General features: G+C 40.5%; 2 protein-coding genes across 2 annotated transcripts in view; both read right to left on the bottom strand.

The window, feature by feature from the left end:
- The window catches only part of LOC134848411 (TBC1 domain family member 25-like), a 548,746-nt gene that overhangs the window by 68,865 nt on the left and 454,182 nt on the right, over window positions 1-25,699 (bottom strand). The window lies entirely within an intron of this gene.
- LOC134848414 (RNA polymerase II-associated factor 1 homolog) overlaps window positions 581-25,699 on the bottom strand; it is a 201,036-nt gene continuing 175,917 nt past the window's right edge. The window contains exons 2-13 of the mRNA XM_063865854.1: window positions 8,912-9,090; window positions 4,723-4,844; window positions 4,184-4,352; window positions 4,061-4,109; window positions 3,835-3,891; window positions 3,689-3,757; window positions 3,305-3,408; window positions 2,824-2,940; window positions 2,088-2,256; window positions 1,539-1,815; window positions 916-1,234; window positions 581-759 (exon numbers count right to left, since the gene is read on the bottom strand). Coding sequence (XP_063721924.1) covers window positions 936-1,234; window positions 1,539-1,815; window positions 2,088-2,256; window positions 2,824-2,940; window positions 3,305-3,408; window positions 3,689-3,757; window positions 3,835-3,891; window positions 4,061-4,109; window positions 4,184-4,352; window positions 4,723-4,844; window positions 8,912-9,078 — 1,599 coding nt within the window. The 5' untranslated portion in view covers window positions 9,079-9,090 and the 3' untranslated portion in view covers window positions 581-759; window positions 916-935. The remainder of the gene's footprint in view (window positions 760-915; window positions 1,235-1,538; window positions 1,816-2,087; window positions 2,257-2,823; window positions 2,941-3,304; window positions 3,409-3,688; window positions 3,758-3,834; window positions 3,892-4,060; window positions 4,110-4,183; window positions 4,353-4,722; window positions 4,845-8,911; window positions 9,091-25,699) is intronic.

Genomic DNA, 25,699 nt, shown 5'->3' with positions numbered 1-25,699 from the left:
CTAAGTCCTCTCAGCTACAACGTCGTAGAACAATAACTGTGTATTTCGTCAAATAAGTTTTTCAGGGGAGAAAGGATTCAAAACGCTGCCTGAAACTTGTTACTTGGCTGGTATAAACCGTCAAGAGTAAAGAAAGCATTACACGTAATTCAGTATAATTTAAAGCACTCGGCTCAAACTTAATATCGTTCCGAAGCTTGCTCCGTGTGCACGCCATTAGCGCACGACGAACTGAAAACTTAGTAAAGTCACAACATCAAGTCAACTTCTAACTTTAAAAACTGAAAACGCAAGGCAACTAACTTGGTTAAATTCAAATATCAAAAATGTCTTCAAATGAAGCTAAGTATTTCAAATGTCACCTTTTTTCTAAACGTTCTTATTTCTTCTGTTTCACTAGTTAATTCATAACTGCCCCCTTCTAGATATCTTAACTTTTCCGTTCCCCTACTAATCTTAGTGTTGTTGCCGGGTACGTGCATAAAGACGGGGACACTCCGAACCTTTTTTTCTTAGTTATTCTCAATTTTTCTCCTTCAAAACCTACTCAACTCAATTATATATAACTCAATGAAAAGAATAAAATTTTAAAAGTTGAATATTCAACAGACATTCTTAATAGAAAGAGTTTAATCTAATCCAAGTTACAGTTTCTGAAGACAGTTTCCCGCGGTGCGGTGCAGCTTTCACACAACCAAGGTACGACCTGCGATTTTCCACCAAACGCCATTCGGCCGATTCTCGTCTTCCGCTATTATGCTGTTAATTTTAAAATCAAGCTCCAACATTTATCGCATATTTAAAAAGCAGTGCGGAAATAGCAGGAAAACCCAATTTATAGAGGTAATTTGCGGTATCTTCTTATTTTTAAACCAAATTATTTAAATTTTGGAGCTTGATTATGCAAGCATTTACATCTGCGCGTATAATAGCTGCTACTCGTCTTCATCGTCTTGTTTCTCTTGAACCTCTTCATCTTCGCTCGAATCATCTTCTTCTTCTTCCTCCTCCTCCTCTTCGCTACTAGAGTGGCCTTCTTTTTTCACTCCACTCTCACCCGCTTCTGACTCATCGTTCTCTGGTTTTCCATTTGGGACAAGTGAATCATTGTTGTCTTGGGTTACTTCATTTTGTTGGTCTTTTTCAGCACTTTGGTCATCCTCACCATCTGAGTTTTCAGCCTCTATGTTATCGTTCACTTCATCTGCATTGTCACCGTTCGTCTCCGCCGCTTCTGAAGGTCAAGATTTGATTTTACTCGAATTGAATAGAAAAATTCAACGGTTTTTTCAATTCTATCAAGTCACCATGGTCGGCTCAAAGTACTTCAGCAATGAGACAAATTGTTGACTGGATCTAATTCTACAGCTTTTGTCTTATTAACCAAGAATTACAAGCTTTGAACTAAAAAAAAAGAAAACTATGTGATTTTATGGAATTTTTCAGGAGGGGTAAATGGATTCCACAACTTTGCATTTCCAAGATACTTGCCCAAATAAATGACGTTTTGTTCTGAGATGAATATTGACGAGACCTACCAGTTTTTATAGGCGTCTTTCCTTCCGATTCGCTTTCAGAACCAGACTCCTTTTTCTCCCCTTCTTCCTCTTCATTCTCCTCCCCCTCGACCTCTGCTTCCCCCTCGTTTTCCCCATTCACTTCCTCTTCCTCTTCTTCATCTTCTTCTTCGTCGTCCTCCGCCAAAGCTGGTTCCAGCTGCGTCATCCTGATGTTCTGTGCATTCTTCTCGTCTACCGCGAAGTCCCGGTGAGTCACAGTCAGGATCGAGTTTGTGAGCTGTGAGAGATTTTGTCCCTATGAAACGAGAAAGTTATGCATTACTGTCTTGGTTAGAACAGAAGACATTATTGCTAGTCATTTCCGAGCAACCTCTAACTTCTTCGAAAGTCAAAAGGACCTGACTGCGAATAAATATTCTTTAGCATTAGACCAAAGACTATAAGTCGATGCTTGCGTTAATCTAATTTTTACTCAACAGTGTCCCAAAGAGTCTGGAACAACCCTCAGAACATCGGGCACTCAATAATAAGTTCAGATGACTCGATCGAGAATATATCATCTCTCACCTGTGGTCCTAGCTTGCGTCTCTTGTTCAGTCTGACTCTGGTCTCCAGCTCATTGTAGAACACTCCGTTGTCCTCAGGTCTGAAGATGAAGAAGTATGTCTCTTCGTATCCCTTGGAGGCCTTGTTCTTCACCGTCCAGCCATACTCTCGGGTCAGTTTGTAGTGGTACCTGATACAAATATCATCAATCACAGACTACTTAATTACACGAAATTACGCGAAGCTGTGTTTCAAGTCACAGCGGATTCAGCAAAGAGGAATTCCAATAAACTGAGAAAACAATTCGAGAAAGACTGTCTGTAGCGAATAATAGCATTGTTTTAATTTTATTGGTAAATAAGGAGCCAATTGAGTTTTATATGGTCAATATTTTAGCCAACCATACATGTATATACTATCGGAGGTCAAATATTGCCTAATCACAGTTATCCTTTTAACGCCTATTGCAATTATTATGGCTCGAGTATTTAATTGACCTTTTATTTTTCTACCAATCATGCCCTTTTTTCATGCTCACTTGAAACACATGGCCAACAGAGCTGCGAAAGTGTTAACGAACAAGGAAGCAAAAGTGTTTCTGAAGTTTTTTCAAATGAAAAAGCTATTTAATACGTTAAGCTCAGTAAACTCACTATCTATTAATAGTCAGTTATAAAATTCACCAGCTCTATCGAAACCAACACAAGCAATATTCTCAAATTAAATAACCTCAGTTAAGAATCTGTTGATTACTCACTCTTGTTCTGGGTGGAACTCGATGCCCTGTTCTGCGTCCATCTTCCGCTTGCGTCTCGTCTCCTCCGTCGGCAGGAAGTAGGCCACGAACTGGTCTCCACTCTCATCCATCATACCCCTTTAGTAAACACAGAATATACATTATTTGTGATAGTTTAATAACAAACACTTGAGGGCTACACACTTCATACGCATTTCTAAAGAGGATGACACAGATCATAGCCGACTTGATATCTTACTTGTACATCTGAAACGTGACTATTAGGCCCATCTACCATCATATCCCATTCATTATAGTATCCAATTGCACTTTGTTTCCCTAATCATTGGATAACACAATACAAAATATCCCACGTTCAAATTTCGTTTAAGAAAAGAAATTTTGGTTGTCCCAGAAACGGAAAAAGGGATCATTAATTGTTTGAGATATAATTTTTTTTTTCACCAATTACAAAGAGCACTTTACGCGAAAATAAGCGAACCTGATCATGGCTTGAGACATGTCACTTATCTGCTCTTCCACTGGTCTGTCTTTTGGAGCAGGATCTGCGTCGAAAATGACTTGCGCGTATGGGTGTGCCCAGAGCTACAACACATCATAGGTGTGCATAAGGCAACGCAAACTAATCAAATTTAACATCTTTGAATTGCAATAAATTTTCAATTTTACTAAAAATGTCAAAAGGATGCGCCAAAATTGACGTAAAAATCAGACAAAAACAAGTTTAATAAAAAGTTCTAATCTAAAACTATCTATCTAAAATTGACAAAATTATGCTTATCAAAAATGAACACTTTGCTCAGTATTTTCGCTAAAGAAATGCTGGCACAAAATATCAATTGCCAGAATGATTTGAACTTTTTACCTTAAAATCTGGATACACTGGATGTTCGTCTACTTTGTACACTCCTTGTTTCGAATGATGCTTCTCAATCTGAGCACAAAAGAAATTCAAGATTCAATAAAGAGCCAAACAAACTATTAAAGTCGGTTATAAATCCAAGAACTTACTGGAAGTTTGCTGTCTTCAAACGTCTTTTCTATTGCTTTGATTTGGCTCTCTCGGTCCTGAACATGATAGAAATTCTTTTAATGACATTCATCAAAATTTCATATAAATTGAAAGCATGGGTGCGTGTAGAAAGCAAAGACTAAGATGGCCAGAGCAAGTTCCCATTTTTCAAGGATTTAAAAATGATGTAGTATAATGTAATAAAACTAAATAATTTATTCAAACCCGATAGAGGTCTTCCTCCTTCATCAACTTTTTGATCTGAGCTCCGATTCTAAAAACAATATAAGTGAAACATTACTTTAAAGTACTATCTCCAACCATGTTTAATTCGACTGCTTTACTGACTTAATTTCTGCCTTGTCGCTGCTGAGACCGTATCTTCCGAGCTCCGATGATATGTATTCAGTTCTTCGCAACCAAGAGATATTTCTGGCATGTTGCTTGGATCGCTTCGAGTTCTGGGCCACCGCACTCTCCTCTTCCAGAAGACGCTCATCGGCCGGGTCTAATTGGTCTGCAAGTACCACAATACTCGATTAGTTAGGAGGCTATTTGATCAATATATAGGATTTGTAGCTGACATCTGATACAACCAGTTCTATTCGAAAAAGCTTCTACTTTAGAAAAAAACTAACACAGCGAAAAACGTTTTCCGCCACCAGTACAATCGAACATTACAAAACATGAATCAGGCGGCTCAAAGACTTTCTCGAATGTGAATTTTTTAACGTGGACCAAATTGATTTTCCGAGCTCTGCTAATCGTTATAAAAAAGCACTCTTTGAGTGGTGAGGGGGTCAATGTCCACTACTGCCATAAATTTTACAGAATATGAAAATGAAAACCTCATTTTTACTCATTTTTGTATATGAAGATAGACTGACCGTTGGGATTAAGTCGGTAAGCCCGACTGTCTATTAGCTCAATTGGTATTCCCAGATCAACTTCTGTCAACAGTTCACTCTTGAAACTCTTTTCCAGTGATGTTGGTTTGTACTGCACATACCTAATGAGATTTAAAACATAGCCAATAGAAAGTTGCAAAGGATCCATTAAAACAGGAGCCGGAAAAACATTGATTCTTTCAAAAAAACTCTTTGAAATTCAATAAAAATTTTTGATTCCAACTTTTTTGAGAAAACAAAATCAATTTGAGAAAACCGAATCAATGCTAGTTTTTATCCCGCTGGGAAATCTGAAAAAAAAAATTCCACTTTCGAAATTAGAAGACGATCAATTTTTTCGTAACCTTTTCACTTTTCTAGTCGATAGTGAAATTTGTCTTCCTTTTAACAAAAGAAACGAACTGAACTTGAAAACAAATCAAAAGTCAAACCACGAAAAATCAAATTTGAGCGTGACCTTTTCCTGAAAAAAATGACGACCTATATAAGAGTCAATGAACTTAGTGAAGACTCTTATATAGGTCGTCATCTTATAGAAACCCTACGTGAATCTAAACTTCGCCATCGACTACCTACAGCTTTGGAGTCTAGAAACATGGATTCGAACTAAAAGACAAGCGTTTGCTTTTGTAAAAGAAAATAGTATAGATAGATTTCTGAGCCGGATGAATTTGACATCTACGCTTCACATTTTATTGATTCGTGAACAACAGTGCCTTAGTGATGCAGATCCTCAAAAAAACTATCACAAAACCTCAGATCCTCAAAAAAACTATCACAAATGCAATATTTTTTGGAACAGGACATCAATATTTAAAAATGTTTTCTAAAAAATTCCGTTTTTACCCCGAAGAAAAAAAACTCATCACATCCTATATAAGAAATTCACTTCGTTCAGTGACCCTTGAACGCGAAAAAAAAGGACACCCGTTTGCTTTACAAGTAGCGGAGAACCTCCAGCCACAATAGTTCTACAAAAATCAACACAGAGGCAAATCGGAGCTTCGCACCACTTGCGATGCATCACAAACATGGCATGGCGAGCTAGCCAAAACAAAAAGAACATGAAGTAAAAACAGAGCCAACAAACAGTTGGAAAAAAATCAATGAACACAAACAGAAAAAAAAACTGACTTGTTTTTTGAAAAAATCTCAATTTTTGAGTTTCAAAAAAAATAGATGCCCTTAAAGCGCTTTGAATTTTAGAACAATTTATGAGTAGCACTTTTCTGAACATAGCCAATCGAAGATTGGAAAGAGTAATGAACGCAAGTAAACATAAACAGTTTTTATTCCGCTGGGAAATCTTGAAAATAAATTCCACTTTCGAAACTAGAAATAGTTTACGTTTATTCGCGCCATTTTTACGTTCGTATTTGGACAGTGCTATTTACGTCATTTTCAGCAGATGAATTTCAATTAAACTCAAAAAGTGCATTATACCGAAGTGCATCAATATTTTATGACTTTTTATGACATGTTCATTAGTCTTAATTAATAGAACTCAATATAGCCGAAATTTTTTAAGCCAAAAAAACATAACTAAGTAAAAAACTAACTGTAGAAAATTGCTTGTCCTACCCTTGAGAACAAGCAACTTCAAATTGAACGGATATTTACGATGAAAACAAGCTCAAAATATATATCTGTTGGGAGCCAAACCAACTACAGACCTGCAGGAGACCAAACAACGCCAGGAGATGAGTTTTGTGACAATAAAGTTACTCACAGAAAACAATTAGCACCGGATTGCAATACATTGGCTCCCGGAAGTGTAAGAATAAAAAAATTTCGAAAACAGATAATTTTCAAATTCTTAACTTCTTGTTGCTTTTTCAAATGAAAGACTTTATACACAGAGGCGAAGTTGCACTTCGCATACACAAGCAAAAATATGACCGCTAACGCTACTGTGAAAAACTAAATGAGTAAAACTTTGAGTCTACAAAACTTCATAAGTGACGCACGCCAGTTATGAGTCTACATAATTGCTAAGTGAAGCAAACCAATTAAGACGCATTAGCAGTCATTTCGAAAGAAATTTACCAAATAACATGCCTCAATTTATAGAGCGGACGCATTTAAACTGTATACGAAAAGTTCAATAAAACATCCGACCCTGACCAGTTTCGATTCCTCATATTTCGCTGCTGGTCACCCTCCCTACCTCTAGGCTAAATATCAATGATGCCTTGAAGCTAAATTGTCATTTGTAATATAATAGTCTGTGTTAATATATTTAGCATTGGCTGTACTTAATAGCTGGATCAAAATGAACTTTTTCAAAATGACACGTTTTGTCGCAACAATATTTGCGACTTAGTTTGGAAAAAAAAGAAAGTTCGCACTATAACACGAGCTATGCTTGTGTAAAGATGAACAAAACCAACAATGAGAACTAATAATGGCTTAAAATAACAATGAAAAGAGACCACTATATGACGTTAAAAATGTGGTCAGAACTCAACTTCTCAATTTCGTCAAATAAATCTGAAAACCGAAAATATTTAGAACAAAATATTTAAACCAAATTAGTTTTTATCGGCTATTTTGACAAATTTTTTCATAAGCGCTCACAAAATGGCTAAAAGCGTAGAAAAGAAAAAAAACGAAAAATCAAAATGTTGATTTTTGCGATGGCTATAACTTTTTGTCTACAAAAAAATGGGGATAGTCGAATATTCACGGGAGCTTCTCAAAGCGCCTCTTTGGATTGAACCAAAAGTATTAGATTTGAGAAACCGAAAATTTTGTAGACTATGGAAATCAGTAGCGTACTTTGAGGGGAAAAAATGAAACTTTCCATTCATTTTCATAATACATGTTTCTATCAAACAGCAATTCCAGTTTAACATACCAAGCAAAACACTTGAATTTTAAATGAACAACGGAACAAAACTTATGAAGCGGAAACGAGGCCGACAATCTTTGATCAGACAACAGTTGAACCAAAAAAATTGTTTTTTTAAAAAACGGATTAAAACCCCAGAAGCCGACGCTGTCAGCAGCAATTTGTTCAACTGATTTTTCTGAACTAGTTGTTAACCCGAAAAGTCTACATTCCGATTTGATAACGCTTGTTAACTTCAAGCGTAATCATGGGCTAAACTTTAAAATTATCGTTTAAGCCGGTTTAGATTCAACATTTAAAAAGATCAGCAAACAGAAAATCTTCAAAAAGTAGGCAAAATTCATTGCTTGACTCTGAATAAAGCAATCATCCAAGATTCGAATCTACCTTGGACAAAGCAATAAAGTTAGTCTACAACAACTGAGTCAATCTTTCAGCAGAACCTGCTTTTTAGCAATTGCAAGAATCATTCAGCCAAAATTAAACTGATAACATGCAGAGTTCGATATCATAATTTACACAGAGGCGAAGCTTCGCTTTGCTAACACTAGCGACAACACGACAAAAAGCAGCTTTAAAAAGTGCAATAAAAATAGAAATAAGCCTCGAATTAGCAAAAATTCGACTAGGTCTAGGATTCACTAGACCTACTGCAATCAAGAGATTTTGCGTCTCTTGCACTAACCACTCAGCCACGCAAGCTTAACAACCGACAAACTCTAGTCACGAATAAAGCAGCTACACATGCTAATAAATTTGCCAATGGCATTCAGTAAAAGTGGCACCAAATAAAAATAGACACAAATTTGAAAGTAAAACCTTGGAATATAACAAACTGAAGGCATCCACGCTAACTTTGCATGTAACAAATCGCAAAGCATAAAGCCACATTATGTATAAATTATGCATTTCAAAAAGTTGAGAGATTTATTGCGATAGAAAATTTCTGAAATCTTGAGTTTTTATGATTGTTGTTGTTTAAAACAAATAGGTTTTTAGGTTCATATGATGAATTAAAAATGCATCAACAGTGTTAACTTATTACTATTTGAATGTCAAAGCACATGCTATCAAAAATCTGTAAAGGTGTCCCAAAAGTGGCACCCATATTTGCGACTCAAGTTAGAAAAAAAAAAGGTTCTTAATAATACAACAAATTGACGCTACTGTAATGAAACAGAAAACTTAGTGTGTTTTCTTTCCAAGATTAGTGAGTCAACTTTGGGATTTCGATAAAACGCGGTGATACTTTTCCCTATTTCATACACTCTTATCCGACACTAACTTTAACACATTCAAACTATTGTGATAACATACCTGTTCATGTCAAAAGGATAGGCAATAAATTTTGGATCAAATGGAATATCTGGTAAAGCATTGTTGTATTTGACGCGGCAGCTATACAACTCTGACCCCGAACGCTTCTCATTTCCAGCATGACTTCTTCTATCAGGACGGTTGGTATCTTGCACTGTTGGAGGCATATTGAAAAACCTTTAAGAATTCGAACAATAATTTTAAGGGCAATCAGAAGGTCAAAAGAATCATAGTACCCGAGGTTACAGCCAGGAGTCCCTTCATCACGTATTCCAGTCAAATTCCTTGGAAATTTCTAGATATGAAACTGATAATAATAATAAATAAAATTAACACAGGATTTAGGAATATAATCCAAGGATTCGCATAAAACTAAGTCATTGCATTGTTCAAAGTTTAGTTTTTGTAACAGTCGCATACTTCGGTCACATATGAGGTTAAAGAAAAATAGGCCCTATAACCATTGGCTCAAGAGTCAGGGACACTATCTCTTTTGTTTTTCTACCTCGAACGGTCGGAGCCAATTCGGTTCACTTGCGACATGAGACTAAAAACCCGTTACAGCTTAAAGGCCACTACCAAAATACCCCCCACTCTAGAAAAAAAGAACGTCCCCATACTTAGGTCTCAAAATACCCAAAATACACGAACGCCGTTAAAAACAGGGTCGGAACAATCCGCACAGTTACTTTTTATTAGACAGTGAAACTTTGATCCATTTCAGATGGATCAACCCAAAACTTTCCTTACCTCAACATAACAATCATAAAACACACTCAAGAAGATTAAATTGGGTACTCACATACCAGCACACTCGAGGATTGAGATAACTAAATTAATCAGTAACTCTAGCATTAAGTATAATAACATGAGCAGTTTGCTATTGATGAATTCCAGCAAGGGAAATAAGTTTTGACTTGAGAATTAAGTTTTGGGATTGGACCATTGGGATACCCCAGCTGTCCACCTTTCCACTGAGTGTTCACTCTGGTTCACCTAGAAATAAATATGTTCTTCTTTTGTAATCGCTCCTTCTCCTATTTCAGGATAGGACAGCTACACTCGCGTTTAATTTATATCTGGAAATTGCGAATAGAAATTTCCTGCTGCTTTTTTCAAGTACTTTCCTGCGATTGTAAATCGGTCGTTCTTCTCTTGTATTTCTGAGATTTTCAGTTTTCGCGAGAAAGTTGAGCATGACAGGCTCAATTCGAATTTTTGAAAAATTAAATTTCATCCCAAAATTACGTAGTTCAAATTGCTCATGGTCAAACTTCCAAATATGACCGACTGGCACATACTCCCCGGACTCAAGATCGATGTCGTCATCGCGTGTTGCCGCCTGCCAGTGAGTCCCCAAAATACCGAGTGTTGCTCAAGATACAGTGCCAGTGGTCATTTACAGATGTTTGCAGCAGACTTAAGTTTATCTACACCCCAAAAATCACAACCATATAAAATTGTCACTCTATCGCTAAACAGCAATCAAAATTTTCATACACCTGCACCTTAAGTCTCCGCTTTTGAAGCTTATGATTGGAATTTCTTTTGTCCTATCCAATCAGGAAATTGCCATGCATTATTTTGATTTATATAATAACTATAGCATATTAATAACAATACTTTGTTTCGTTAAAATTTCTTTTTCGTGACCTCGGATTTCATCCGAGTTCACACTCGAGCCGCTTCCTTTCAAGACTCAAGAAACCCATATTAAGCTCCCTGCTCACTTCGTATTCCTAGCCTTCGAAGTGCTAGGACCCGATGAATTTGACACCGTGATCTGCCTTAGTAGCGCTTCCTCATCATCAGAGCTGATCACGAATTCTTCCGAAGCTCTCAATTGTTCGAAGGATCGCATCCACTCCTTCTGCTCCCGCAACCTCATTGCCTGATTCGGTAAATTTTTCATTTTCCATTCCCTGTTCAAGCAAAAGGAATTGTGGTGGCTCAAGCTCACGTTCTTTGCCAAGTCCTCCTCCAGTATCGATTCTCTTGCTTTGGTATTATCTCTAGACACCTTACCGACCCTTTTGCAACCTGTTGTGATCGCATTTCGATGGGTCAGCAGAGGTCTCTTGAAGGCTTCCGGACCTATCTCTGCCAGGAACTGTCGATATTCCTTTTGGTATTTTTTCATGTGATCTTTCGTCGCTATGTACAACCAAGATGTTAACGTCGCTCGAAACCACGGAAAGAACCTTATGCGGCTCCATACGTGCCTGACTTCCATTGGTATGGCGAATACTTTGCATACAGTCTCAAACAACTCAAGTCTCCTGTTGTAATCTATAGCGTATATCGATTCCACCGTTGGTGTCTTCGACTCGCTATATTTCGTTCCATTTTCCTCGATCCATCGTAACGCCAACATCGTACTTACTACCAAGATGGTCACCTTCTGCTGATGATCGGGTAACCCGATTGACCGACGAATTTCTTCTACATCCCAAACTAAACAAAGGTTTGAAAGCTCCGGGTACCACACTGTCTGTGCCAAGCAATGGCATGGGCATTCCCCATGTGTAATCTCTATGTTTCGAAAATTGCGTTCTCCCGAGGCTTCCAGCAGAGGCTCTAGTTTCATCTTTTTCTCGTGCGTCATATCATTTTCCTCCTGCGCTGGAACACTATTCATCGGGTCTGAAAGCTTCGGGTACCCTCCGTTATTCGTGGTTGTGTGTAGTATTCAGCCCAAGAAGCGTCATGGAAACAATCCCTTCTCGCCCGCTGCGCCGCGTTCAAATCCATGCGGTTGTGCCTGTGGTATCTGCCATCCGTGTTTTTCTTGTAGCTCGCGATCACCACACTCCTGACCGGTTGCTCCCTCCAAGTCGGGGGTACCTCCACTCTAGCTGGACTTTCACGATTTCTTAGCTGTAGCCTCTCATTTATTTCCTTAAGACGCGACAAACTCCCGCTCACTTGACTGCTGCTCGGGGTTGAGCTCGGGGTATATCCCGGCAGTGCCACGTTCATCAATGGGCGTATCGGTTGCGTCTCTAAACCGCGCAGGGAAGAGGACGCTGATTCGGTTGGTATCCACACTTCCAGTCCCTCGTTTATGTGTTCTTGAGCCGCGCGGTCTAAGTTGAATCGTCTCTTCGACCTGGGAGCCTCATCCACCTCCATACGTGACTTCGGCCTTCATCCTGCAACAGCTCGCTCCGTCGTCCTGGTTTCCTTTTCCTTTTGCCTGTCGAGCTCTCGTTGTCGCCGCTGGATCTTTTTGAGTTCCGACCTCAACTGCTCGCAATTCGCCGCGTTCTCTCGCACCCTCTGTTCTTGCTGGTAATCTGCTCTCAACATATCAAGGTCACATGCGCCTGGTCCCTCTCAAGGATCGCCTGATCCTCTCCAGATTCGCTTGATTTCTCTCAACTTTCGCGCTATCCCGGTCAAGATTCACTTTGTTCTTCTCCCTCTGCGCCCTCTCAAGTTCCCTCTTCAGGTTGCTGAGGTCCGGATAAGTCTCTTCCGTTTGCTATGCTGGCGTCATAGAAGGTGGCTTGCTTGTGGATTGGCCCGCGGATCTTGCCGATGGTCTGGTAGGTAATGGGAACTCTCCCGCGCCGTACTCAGTGTTGTTGCTCAAGCCAGGATTCCTTCCCAAGTTGAATCCTCTCACCCCTCCATCCACATTCCAGGATAGCCACCTGGTCTGTTCTTGATTGGATATGCCTTTTGTGGTAGAGCCGACCATCAAGACAGCTTCGGTCGCGGACTCCCTGCACTCACCTTGCTCCTCTAATTGCAGGATGGCGTTCAACATCACTGCCATCTTCTCGTCCACTTGGGTGTAGTCCAGGTCCCTCAAGCGTCTGTACAAGTGTAGGCCTCTTTAGTGCCGCAGGCATGGATTTCCAAAATCGATCCGCCATTTTTACGATTTCTAGATTATCTCGCGTACCAACCAACTTGAGAATTACCGTACCAACCAACTTGAGAATTACCGTACCAACCAACTTGAGAATTACCGTACCAACCAACTTGAGAATTACCGTACCAACTTGAGTACTTGAGAAATATCTCTTGCGAATGTTGCTGATCGTGAACTTTGATCAAGACCTTCTATTCTCTTTCCAATGAGTGTGTTTGGGTCGTCAACTCGACTTAACAAATCAATCTGAAAGTAAAATCCACTTTTTAGACTAAGGTGTTATGTTCCTAACCTAAACCCCCCCATTATTGTAGTCTTATCCCTCTATTTGTTTTACTAAAATAGATCAATTGAGAGTTTCTTTAGAGCATGCAGATTCATTTAATCTTTTACCACCGTCACTCTTTAAATTTTAATTGTCATGCCAATTACGTTAAAATCTATCTATCTGCTCCGACGTCCCCATGTACCCTTACTCGAGATCCCCATGTACCCCCAACTCAAGATCTCCGCTGTCCACCCGTAGCTCAGGCGATACTCGAGTAGTATTTCTTGTGTAGGTGTACCATTATCTCCGTTTCTGCGAAGACCACGTGTAGGATGGCATATAACTCCCTTGGGCTCAACTTGCCCCTGTTTGGGTGATAAACAGGCATCGAGACCTCCACTATCCCTCTTTCAATCATAAAGTCTCTCAGCCTCGTTAATGCTAACAGCTCGTGCTCAGGGTCTATCGTATTCCTTTCATTGACCCTCGTCACTAGAAAGCACAGGTATTTTCCTGGGACTTGTGCCACTGATGGGGGAAGCGCAGCCATTCCTCCCAGCCCCGGTCTCTGTCTGAATAGAAACTCCACGTTCTGGCATTCTCTCTTGAAGTCGGCCTGCAGTCTCGATTTGAAGCTCATGTCCGCCGTTATACAGATCGCGCTAGTCCTGTCTGACAGAATGAAGTCGCTGTCCGTTATCAGGATGTTCTCCCAGTATTCATTGGGTATTTCAAATTTCGTTTTTAAATTTTGTCCTATGTTAGGCTCGGCCTCTTCCTCGCTCCAGATCTGTTTCTTGTTCTAGTGTGAAGTAGTCTTCCTTCGGGTAGTGTTCGCTGTCGTTGATGATTTGCCATTCATCGTCTACCACCAATTCGCCCACACTCAGTAACTCGTTGCCCAATTCATCAGGCCGTATCTTATCAATCAAGAAGTCATCACCGTACCTATTGTACCTCATGCCTGTCCGTTTACGATTGCCACTCCTGGTTCCTGCCGTTATCGGCAAGTCTGGTTCCGTCCACTTTGGCACCTCGTCCTACTCCGGATCGTTCCAGTCTTCCTCCACAAAGGATTCCGCCTCTGAGTCCGCTTCTATCTTTTCATTATCATCCAAACTCAAGTCCTCGTTGCCATCATTTTTCTCTCAGGTGCCTTTTTCGTTCAACTCGCAAGCTGGTTCCACCTATGGGTACTCGAGTCCCTCCATATTCTGCGGTACGCACCAGTCTTCTGGGGATGGGACATGAGGTTTCAAGTTTTCATAATGCGCTGCACTCCCCGTACTCAAGCGGTAAAACCGTCCTTGTTGGTGCACTTCCGTTATCATGAACGGTCCTCTCCATTTCTTGAGTAGTTTCTTTGTACCTTTGGGAGGTATAAAATTCTGGAAGACCCAGACGTATTGGCCCACTGCATATGGTTTTGCTTGCAGTATTTTCTCATCGTTTTTCTTCCGCTGTCTCATTTGCGCTTGTGCTGTGTTCATCATGCAGAGCTCGTTTAGTTCTTGCTGTCTCTTAACCGCTTCTTTCACATCAGCTTGAGGCGATGTCTTTTTCCCTTCGTATTCTGTGTTTAAAAAATGTTAGAGGCATCGCTCTTTCCCTTGCCCGTCAACATCATGAAGGGACTGATTCCGGTTGTTGAGTTTTGCGTACTGTTGTATGCGCCTACCACTTGCGGCAGATATTTGTCCCAGTCTGTCATATATCTTGAGCAGTATACCCTCAGCATTTTTACCAATGTTCTATTCTGTCTCTCCACTAACCCGTTAGTTTGGGGATGGTAGGTCGTGGAGTGCGCTTGAGCAATGTGTGACCTCTTCATCAATTCTTTTGTCAGGTCCCCCACGAAGGCTTTGCCGTTGTCCGACTGAATTGTCATAAGACAACCATACCGTGATATCCAATGTGTTATCAGGTGGTAACAAGTCTTTTCTGCCGAGGCTGTCTGACACGGCACCGCTTCTGCCAATTTCGTGAAATGATCTATTATGACCAGTATCTGGTTATATCCCGATTCTGGCATACAGATCTTCTGATGGTCTATCTGCACAACCTCGTTAAATTCCAAGCTTTTAACGGACTTGAGTGTGAACTTCATTTTCCTTGGGTCTTTCACCTGCAGGCATGCCAGGCATGCATTCACCCATCTCTCACAAGCTTTCCTTAATCCTGGCCAGTGAAACCTGTGAAGTATTCTTTGTTGCACCTTGTCTATCCCCTGGTGCCCCAATTGATCATGCGATCTGAATAACACTTCCGTCTGATACAACTGTGGCAGTATGATGAGGTTATGCTTGTTTAACATCTTCTCCTCATCTTTTCTCTTGCATGCCACCACCCCATCAGCTGTGTGATAGAGTAAGTCTTTTCTGTCTTTGTAGAAGTGGCTTAAGATCTTGTAGCTGTCTTCTTCTAGGTCCCCCTTCTCTTTGGACCCCGTCCGGATCCATGTGGAGAGGTTACTTGTCATCTTTTCATTTTTTTGGGCCCGTATTAGATCCGACAGCCTATATATCGCCTTGACGTGTTCCTTTAGTGCCATTATCTGACCATTCATTTGTCCAGGGTTGTGGATGTCATCCTTCAGCTTTACGCATACTATCCTCCTCATGATCTTCCTGTCATCTTCTGGCACCAGATTTGTTCTGACATTTAAGTTGCATGATAGCTCCCTAAACGGTTTCCTTGACACTGCAATTTTCTCAAGTTCTTCACCTCCTCGCAGTTCCTGCTGATCCAAGTTGTACGTTCGCGAGGAGGGATCCGTCTGTAGCTCCCTGTCGCGGTGTCTCATCTTCTCTTCCGCCAGTATCATGCATAGACCTTCTTGATCATCGCTGCTCTTCTCCAAATCTTCATCCCACTCTTCGCACTCCCCGGACAATTTTTCTTCTCCAGCATCTTCTTCCAGTGTGGGCCACTCCCCGGACTCTTGTCCTAGTCCAAGGTGTTCAACCTCCTCCTTAAATGTCATTTCTTCTAACTAACCCGAGTCCGCTCAAGTATGTCCTCCGGGATTTTATCAACCAATGACTGCAAAACTTCTTTCCCGTTCGACTTTTCTTTTAAGGAGTCCTCGCCACCACCCGTTTCATTCTTTCTCGATATCGTGACTCCCGGTTCCTCCTTGTCCTTTTCTTTGATCACAGGTTTATCGTCTGCCAGTTTCTCGTGTAATCTCATCAAGTACTTTATCTATCTGTGCATCTCCCGTTTCAACCTGGTTGAGATCGTAGCCTTTTGCCTTGAGCGTCTCCCTCACCATTTTTGACTTGAGCATTATCCCTATCGGCATCCCCCGGGTTTTCTTCAAAAATGTTTTCTCTGGTGGCTCCTTTGGTAGATCGGGGTGATCTTCTATCGGTTTGCCTGACTTGTCGAGCCATCTCGTGAGTGGAATACTATCATACATTTTATTATCCATGAAGGAGAAGCCATCTTTGATTTCTGGCCTATCCGCCTCCCTCTGTTCTTGTCTCTCGTAGAACTCCGTCTTCTTACTCAAGCTATCGGCATTTTGATGTTTGTCTCTTGTTCTATGCTCAATTATCATGTCGTATCCGTCCAGGCGAACTATCCACCTCCCAATGTAGCTCTGGTCCATTGAGTACGTCTTCAGCCAGCTGAGTGTCCTGTTGTCGACTCGCAGCTTGAATGGCTCACTGCCTAGGTATGCTCTATATTTCTCGACAAAGGTACCCACCGGGAACGTCTCTGCTTTCGGCGCCCCGTACTTCATTTCCGTAACATTCAAGACTTTACTCCCGTACGCTATTGGTCTCAAGACTGTCTTCCAGTTTCATTCCTGTTCTTGATGAAGAATGCCAGAAATCGCGACTACCGACGCATCCGTGTCCAGCACGTACATCCCTTTTTCCGTTGGCATCCCTAGCACTGGTGCCTCGCACAACTCTTTCTTTATTCTCTGGAATGACTCTTCCGCTGCGTTGTTCCATGTGAACTTCTTGCCTTTGTGCCTCATTAGTTGTTGCATCGGGTATACCTTGTCCGCGTAGCCCTTGATGAACTCCCTGTAATAGTTCGCGAAACACAGGAAGCTCATCAATTGATGTTCCGTCTTTGGCGATTTCCAAGTCAGAACCGCTTCCACTGCATCTGGGTCTGGTCTGATGCCATGCCTGTCCACCATCCTCCCCAAGTGTTTGATTGAGTCCTTGAGTCTCTCGCACTTTGACGGTTTGCACTTTAGTCCTGACCTCTTCATACATGCAAACACCTCGTCTAGTCGCTCGATGTGGTCTTCCATTGTAGGCGTCGCTATTACCACGTCATCCACGTAGCACATTACCAAATTGCTGCATTTCTTTGTCACACCTATCAATGCGTGTGCCATCAACCGTTGAAATGTTGCCGTGGCATTGCATAGACCAAATGGCATCCGTTTCCATTGAAACAGCCCTAGCTCGCAGGCGAACCCTCTTTTGTCCCTGTCCTGCTTCCTCAGTGGGACTTGCCAAAATGCCGAACCTAAATCAAGAGTCGTAGAAAACTTTGCATCACCTAACTTAGAGAGGCTCTCATCAATTCTAGGTATGGGATAGGCATCCTTCACCGTGACGGAGATCAGATACGAAAGTTGCAACAAAACCTCAATTGGTCGCCTTTCTTTTTGGCCATTATTACTCCACACGCCCACGGTGATTTGGATGGTTCTATCAGATCCATTTGATTTGGATGGTTTTATCATTTGCAGTGTTAACTACCTGCTCCTAAACTCATCGCACGTGGTCAAGCACGGTTTCTCTTTCTGATATGTATTGCCTCCAGTGCAAATAGTTTTGTTTGGTTGTTTGACTTATCTAGAAAATCCCAACTAAGACCTGCGCTATTTTCCTCAAGTTGGCATTGCGGAAGGTGGAGGCCTACCGGTGAGTCTGCTTTCTTATGTTCCTCAATTCTAGTGGTTAAAAATCGAATAGTTTGTCCGACATAGGTGGAAGTGCAGCCACTACATGACAGTTTATAAACCACTCTTTTTAAGATGTAAGAACCATAATGGGCATCTAGTTTGTCAATGACATCCGAAGTTTTTTCTAGCTCCTTAGTTTTTTGTCGAGCTCTCCGTTTTGGCACAATTCGCCGATTGCAGATCCAGGAATGAGGAGTTCTTCTACTGTTTTTATTTTTGTTTTGAGGCATATTTTTGGAAATTGTCTTAAAATTGAATTATACTATGAACTCGTAGTCGGTCCCGATAACCAAAGCTCGCACACCAGTGTTGAGCTCAGGCCGTACTTTTTTCCAGTTTCGGAATAATTTTAAGGTCTCAGAGTACTACCTTACCGTCGTTGGCTCAATTTCCGGAATTCTGATTTTTCAGCCATTGCGCCCTGTCAGTTTCCATAGCATTATCAAATTTCTCCCAGTTAGATGTACTCCTAAAAATTTTGTTTACAGTGCTTTGGGTATCAGTACGCTTTAACTGACTCGGGCGCAGCTTCTAAAGTCAGTATAGTCCCAGTATCTGTTTTTTTTCGATACAAATTGCAGGTTTCCCCCTATCCTGCGGTACATTCATGTTCAAACCCAGGAACGGCAAATTTACTCTGAATTAGTTTCCTCTAGAATGAACTGCAGATTTTCATGGAAACAATTGACGGCATCGAGAACGCAACTCGGCTCAACTCTGACTGTTCTAACAATGTCATCCACATATCTGAGCAACATTTTTAATTTTGGAATATCCTTCTCCTTGTTCTTAGCGCGGCCGCAGCTTTCACAGAACCAGACTATCTCGGTTGTTGATGCGTAAACATCATCGGATACTTTTCCTCATTTTAGATATTACCAGTTTTGGCAACTCTCGCGCTCAAGCCCCTTTGATTTATATGTTACTTTCCTGCGGCAACATGAGCACGAACAGTTTTTTGTCATTCCTTGACTGTATCTCCAATCCCACTGGTATCTCTTGTCTTAGAGCAGACTCGTACTCTTTCAGCCACAGGTTTGTCAGAATTACAGCGAAGCATGCGCCCATTGGAAGAGCATCAGCTTCCACATACCATGAATCATTACACTTGAAATATATTCTGCTGACCGCCATTTTCAGAAGTGTTTTCGTGGTTGCTCTTTGGATATCAGGAGGATACTCCTGGCTGTACAGCTTCTGTGAAGCAATTTCAATTGCTTCCTTCAGTGGAACGTTGGGGTACAAATTTTTCAACATCAAGAGATTATGGTTTCATCCGTATCTAGAGCAATGTTTGCAAAGGTTTCTCTGGCAGCTCTACTATTTGTTTCTATATTGGCTCCATCGATGTTCTCAAAAAACTTTGAAAGCGTTTTGTTTAAATTCAAATAAGAGCTGCATGGAAGTGATGGTAACAGTTGTAGGGGTGTCTCAGCCTTGGGTACCTTAGCCAAACCGTACAAACGGGTGGGTTGCCCCCCTGTTGACCTCATCTTAGATAATAATTGATCACTTATCTCGTCTCTTTTGTTCATGGCTGGTAATTCTTTGTAAAGTTCTTTCACAATTTTCAGTATAACCTCATCAGTGGTTGCATTTTTTTTTCGAAAACTGAGCAGATTGCAAAAGGATTCCAGCTTTGTTTCATACGTTTGTTTCCTCATTATGCAAAAACCAACCCCTTATCAAAAGGCACAGCCAGAAACCATTATTTTTGAGATATTTCCTCGTTTCTTAAACAGCTTCGTCTCCTGGGGTTTGCCCTACGTTTTTTGCATATGCCTTTACTGCGGCTTCTATTTCACATAAAGTTTCACAAGATGTTTTTTTGATTTTTCAATTGTGAGAGGAAAATGTCGATATCAGTCAAAAAGTGCGTTCCAGGCATTTCAATGTTATCAAGCACCCTAACTGATCTCTGATTTCTCCCCCCAATAGGTTAATCTTGTCTCTCGGTCAGTTTTCCTAACTTTTTAAATGGTTTTCTGATGTTGTCATTAAGCTTGCCTCAACTTGATGCCTCACGAAGCGGAATATGGATGCCCACCACTGTTCGACGATTTTTTTTGCACCAGTGATCGGGTTTCATTAGCATCTCCTCATACCTTTTCCTGTACTCATTAGCCCTAGGAATTTCGAAGTTTCGGTTCTTAGTAGTTTTAGTTGAAATTTTTGCACAGCGTGATCCGAAAAAAAGTTGTTCTGGGAGACCCTTCATAATGTCGGGTACAAGATCGTTTTTCTATCAGTTTCTCTACTTCAGTCTATGTCGAGATACTTCAACTTTTCGAAAGAGTTTTTAATGGTGTTACACAATTTTAAAGTTAGTTTTCTAATCAAAATTTGTCTGAGCCAAACAGCAGGCAAAAGTACTGTGGTCATTGTTTTGCAGGCCACGAGTAAACTCACAAGACGCAAAGCAAAATAATTCACACTCTCCTCACCCCTGTCTTTGAAGCGCAGACATTTCCTCGCCTTCAGATTCTGCTCACGCCTTGCTTTCGTCTTCGTCCTTGTCTGCGATGGTCTCGGTTGTTTGCCCCTGATATTGCCAATCAGTTCTGACAGTATTTCTTCGTGTGCCACTAACAATCGCAGAGATTTCCGCTCCAAATATTCCTTGAGCTGCTTTGGATTGTTTTGTTTGCACTTGGAGAGTAGCCGTTTTGTTGTTGGAATATTGAGAACTCCCGTGTTGAGAAGCTGACTAAACAAGTCGGGCGTTCCTTCCCTTCTGAAATAGACGAGCGCAGATATCTGCTGCCTTTTCGCCTTTAAATAGTTTGTCAGCTCTTCGATACCAGCTGGGCTCTAGTTGTTGGTTCTGTGTTGGTTCTATGACTGCTAATGGTGTTGTTGATCACGTCGTGCCACACAGCCACTTTTTTTCTCCTTCAATGGAATGTCTTTCAGTAACTGTTGGCCAAGAATTGCTGAAACAAGGCTCTCCTATCGCTTTTTCTTTCATCTGATGAGGGTGTTGGTGCTTTGGAACCGTGAGTAAGGCACTAAAATTTTTAAACACTTTGGTAACTAAAAAAAAGGCTATATTCCACGCATCGATAAAAAACACTACACAAAATCCTTACACATTGACAAAAATCATTATGATTTTAGATACTGGCCCTTTAATGGGAAAACAATTGGAATTTTAAGCTCTTCGTTTTTTGTTTTATCGCAAATTTACAATTAAAATTGACGAGATTTTTGCAAAAAAAGTATATTCCAAACGTTTTCGCAAACATGTCAGGATGTCAGTTGGAAAATTCAGGGCGTCGCTCTGCGACTTTTCATGTTCGTAGCATGATTTTTTTCTTTTATGTTCTTTTTCACAATTTTTTTTAAAAAAAGTTTTCTTTATTAATATAAAAAATTTAAAATGAAATTTAAAATGTTAATAAAAATGTTTTCGCACAATTCGTGCATCATCAGGATTAAAAATTTTTTACAATATCTTCAAAAAGATCAAAAATCTGATAAATGAGACAAATGTCTGAAAATTCTTTAAAACTTTTTGACCAATCATATTTGAACAACTTTCATTTCATAATACATTACGTAATAATAATAAATTTTTCCTGTAATTCACTTATATTTCTTCTTAGCAATTTGTTCTTTCATGGTTATAAAATTTAGATTTGGGACTATTTTTGATTCTTACAAGTCAGTTTTTTAACTTTTAGCAATATTATACATAGATTATAATTCTAGTGATAATTCCCGGCTCCTGAATTCATCGCGTGTGTTGACTGACCCTCGGTCTCTCCTTCCAAAAATGCAAAGCCTCTATTTTGAGCAGCTTATGAGTGTTGGCTATTTGGTCTATAATCTCTCACTTCAGCTCAGCAGTACCGCGTACCTCCTTATTACACTAACATGTGTGGCCCTACTGGGGAGTCCCCTTTGCGGTGTTCATCGACCCTCGTGGGTAAACTTCGGACTGTCTGGCCGACATAGGTGGAGTTACATCCACTACATGTAAGCTTATAGACCACTTTGTAACTCAGTTTACGAGCAAAGGAAGTTTTGAGAGATGGCAAGCATGTTTTCAATTTTCTTGTTGTAAAAATTTTTGCTCCGGATTTGTGCCGAACCTTTGCAGCGAACAGTTGAGATGGATTACCTCGATATTGCATTGCAAGGTCAACTAACTACTGTCGTAACTTGATAACCCACAGGTCAGTGATTCGAATCTTGTAGGCTGCCAATCCCATTAGGTTTTCAAATTCCATTTACTTCATTTCATTTTCCTTTCTTTTCTCGGAATTTTAAAGCTCCCCTTTTTGCGAGTGCTAGACTTTTTTATTTTTGTTTTTCTCCTCTCAACGGATATTGTTTGTGAACAAATTTTGCTTGGCTTCAAATAAAATTGTTTTCGATTTGTTTTTTTTGGTGTATTTTGCTGATTGAGAACTGTTTACACCCGCGAGTTTAGTGTAAGTAGTTGCTAGCTAGAAGTGAAACATAAAGCTACCTTTCTTCAACCTAACTCGCGAATAAAACTTTTTAAAAAACTAAATTACAAAAGGGGCCCTTCCGTTTAGTAACGGTAAGTGCACAAGCTGGATAGGGCCATACCAGCGATATAAAAATGCATATATATCAGCAATGAAGTCATAAATCAGCATTAAATGCATCGTCGTAATGTTAATTTATCTTAGCCGTCCTTCCTCTACAATAGCGCTTATGGAGTTGTCGATAAATTGAACTTTGCGTAGCGATCTGCACCCCCTTATACAAAGTATAGAGCTCCTCAGGAGCGCGAAGCTTATTTTAGTTCTTATGTAGTTTATAGATTCTGGATAGCTTTGTCTTTTTTCACTTAGTTTTTCGGCCCATCGCTGCATCGTCCGCGTGGCTGTTGGAGCAGCGCCACCAGTGCATCCAAAAATTAGCGGGCACAAGCTACTCTGCTCTACGTTTAAAATTCTTTGCTGATATTTGGAGTTCTTCAGCGTTTCGTGGTATTTGTATGCATCCTTATGCAGTTTTTGCGATGTTTAAGCATGGGGGTTGAAAATTTTCACATCAAAGAAAGCGCGGCTGAATCGTGAACCCCAGAGTCCGTTTGCCTTAATGTCAAGTCGTGCCTCATCTTTAGTTGTGGTTGAATTGTTGACAAAGCTTTCGCCTTGCAACGGCTGAAGTTTCGGCTCAATCTCGACGTTATGGCAAACCTCGTTCATTAGGTTGGCGAATGTGTCTCTAATTTCATTGTGTCTGATGTGTGTGTAACCACCCTTTGCACATGTGTCAAGATTAAAACGTCCCTCAATGATCTTGTTAAGAGTTTCAAACACTACCCTGTCCGACCAATTTTTCGGATATTGATTTTTAATCCATTGTTTTTGATTTTTTTCCAATGCCTGGTCAAAAGTTTCCCAGGTTGAGGTACTTCTGAAAACCTTTTTTCCTGAGTCCACGTTGACATTTAAATCCAAAAAGGCCAAATTACCGTTACTATCGAGTTCTTCCATGGTGAACTGCAAGTTTCGATGCAAATTATTGACAGCCTCGAGAATTAACCCTGGATCACCCTTGACAGTTCTAACTGTGTCGTCCACACGTCTTAGAAAAAATTTAACACCAATCTCAGCCTGATCTGCTTCCTGTTGTTTTTTGCATGCAAATAATGCCATACTGTTTCAGCGATGTCTGCGTTTTCAGCTTCCGATATGTTACCACATCCTAAGTGGTACCAATTCAAACAAGCTTCGCATTCTACCCCTTTAGTCCAATATGTCACCTTTTTCTGACATCCAGGGCAGACCTCCTTGTTACCATCAATTAGCACAGTCATTTTTGGTACTTCTTTCTTTAATACAGGTTCGTATTCTTTGAGCCAAAACTTGGCCAGTATTACTGCAAGGGAGGCGTCCATTGCTAAACCGTCTTTTTGTACATACCACAAACCGTTGCATTTAAAGTGTACCTTACTCATTGCCATATTCAATAATTTTTTCATAGTCTTGCGAGATGTTTCCGGAGGGTTGACTTGCTCATATATTCTCCTCAGGGCTATTTCAACCGCTTCCTTGAGCGGGAAATTAGTGTATAAACTCTTTACTATTAAAAACTCTTTCAGAAATTGCAAGTATCTGTACAAAGATTGAAGTCTCTGAGAAAGTATATGAAAAACGGTCTAACAACGGACTTTTTGAAGTTTAGGGTCCCCGAGAACGATGTTTTTTCGGACCGAGCTGTGCATAATTTTCAATTATAACTAATAAGGACTGAAACTTCTAGGGCAAATAGGGACAGGAAAAGGTACGAGGAGAAGCTAATGAAAGCACGATCACTGGTGCAAAAAGAAATCGACGAACAGTCGTGGGCATCCATTTTCCCCTTCGTTTGGTGTCAAAATGAGGCAAGCTTAAAGACAACATCAAAAAACCATGGAAAAAAGTAAGAAAAGCTGTCCGAGAGACAAGATAAACCTCTTGGGGGGAGAAATGGGCAATCAATTAAGGTGCTTGATAATATTGATTTGCCTTGATGGGTATATGAAGTGCTATCAATAGGCTCGACGCATCCCATTAGAGAAAATTGTAACGAAACGCACTTTTTGGCTGATATCGACATTTTCATCTCACAATTGAAAAATCAAAAAACATCTGGTGAAACTTCTGGCAAACCCCAAGAGACAAACCTGTTGAAAAAACGAGGAAATATCTCAAAGTTAATGGGTAGCTGGCTTTGGCTTTTGATAAGGGGGTTGGTTTTGCATAATGGGGAAACAAACGTATGAAACAAAGCTGGAATCTTTGTTGCAATTTTCTCAGTTTTTGAAAAAAGATGCAAACACTGATGAGGTTAAACTGAAAATTGAGAAAGAACTTAACAAAGAATTACTAGCCATGAACAAAAAAGACGAGATAAGTGATCAATTATAATCTAAGATGAGGTCAACAGGGGGGCAACCCGCCCGTTTGTACGGTTTAGCTAAGGTACAAAAGGCTGAGACACCCATATGACTACCACTTCCAGGCAGCTCGTATGAGAAGCTTTACCTAAATGGTTTTGAACATAAATGTATCGCAGGGTAGGTGTGTAACTTGCAGTTGGTATCAAAAACCAACAGATGCAGGGACTATATTGAGCTATAGAAGCAACGTCCCAACTCAGTATAAGCGTAGTGTTATCCAAGGCAATGTACCCAGGGTTTTTAGGAGTACATCTCGCTGGGAGCAAATTGATAAGGCTATGGAAACTAATAGAACGCAATGGCTGACAAGTCAATACCCTGAAAAATGAACCGCAAAGGTGGCTTCAGATGCCCTGTGCAAAAGCATCGAGGGTAAGGGCGAGTCCCTGTATAGTGAGAGGAGTTTGTCAACTCAATCACCAAAGGATGTGAAGCACCCAATGCTGATGGTGCAATATAGAAGTTACCAAAGCCAATATGTTGCTAACAGGTTACAAAAACTAACTAACGTTCAAGTGGTTTTCACCACAAGAAAACTAGAATAATGTTTACCATAACTGAAGTCAGCTTTTTCTAATGTTCTCAAGTCAAGAGTGGTTTATAAACTGTCATGTTGTGGATGCACTTCCTCCCATGTCGGACAATTTAATCGACATTTGACCACTAGAATTGAGGAACATAAGACAGCAGACTCACTGGTAGGCGTCCACCTTCAGCAATGACAACTTGAGGGAAATAGCGCAGATCTTAGTTAGGAAATTATATATGGGTCAAAC

The sequence above is a fragment of the Symsagittifera roscoffensis genome, chromosome 6 (genome assembly GCF_963678635.1).
Source record: "Symsagittifera roscoffensis chromosome 6, txSymRosc1.1, whole genome shotgun sequence".
Lineage (NCBI taxonomy): Eukaryota > Metazoa > Xenacoelomorpha > Acoela > Convolutidae > Symsagittifera > Symsagittifera roscoffensis.
Note: the sequence above shows the minus strand (reverse complement) of the source record. Positions and strands in the feature narration are given on the sequence as shown.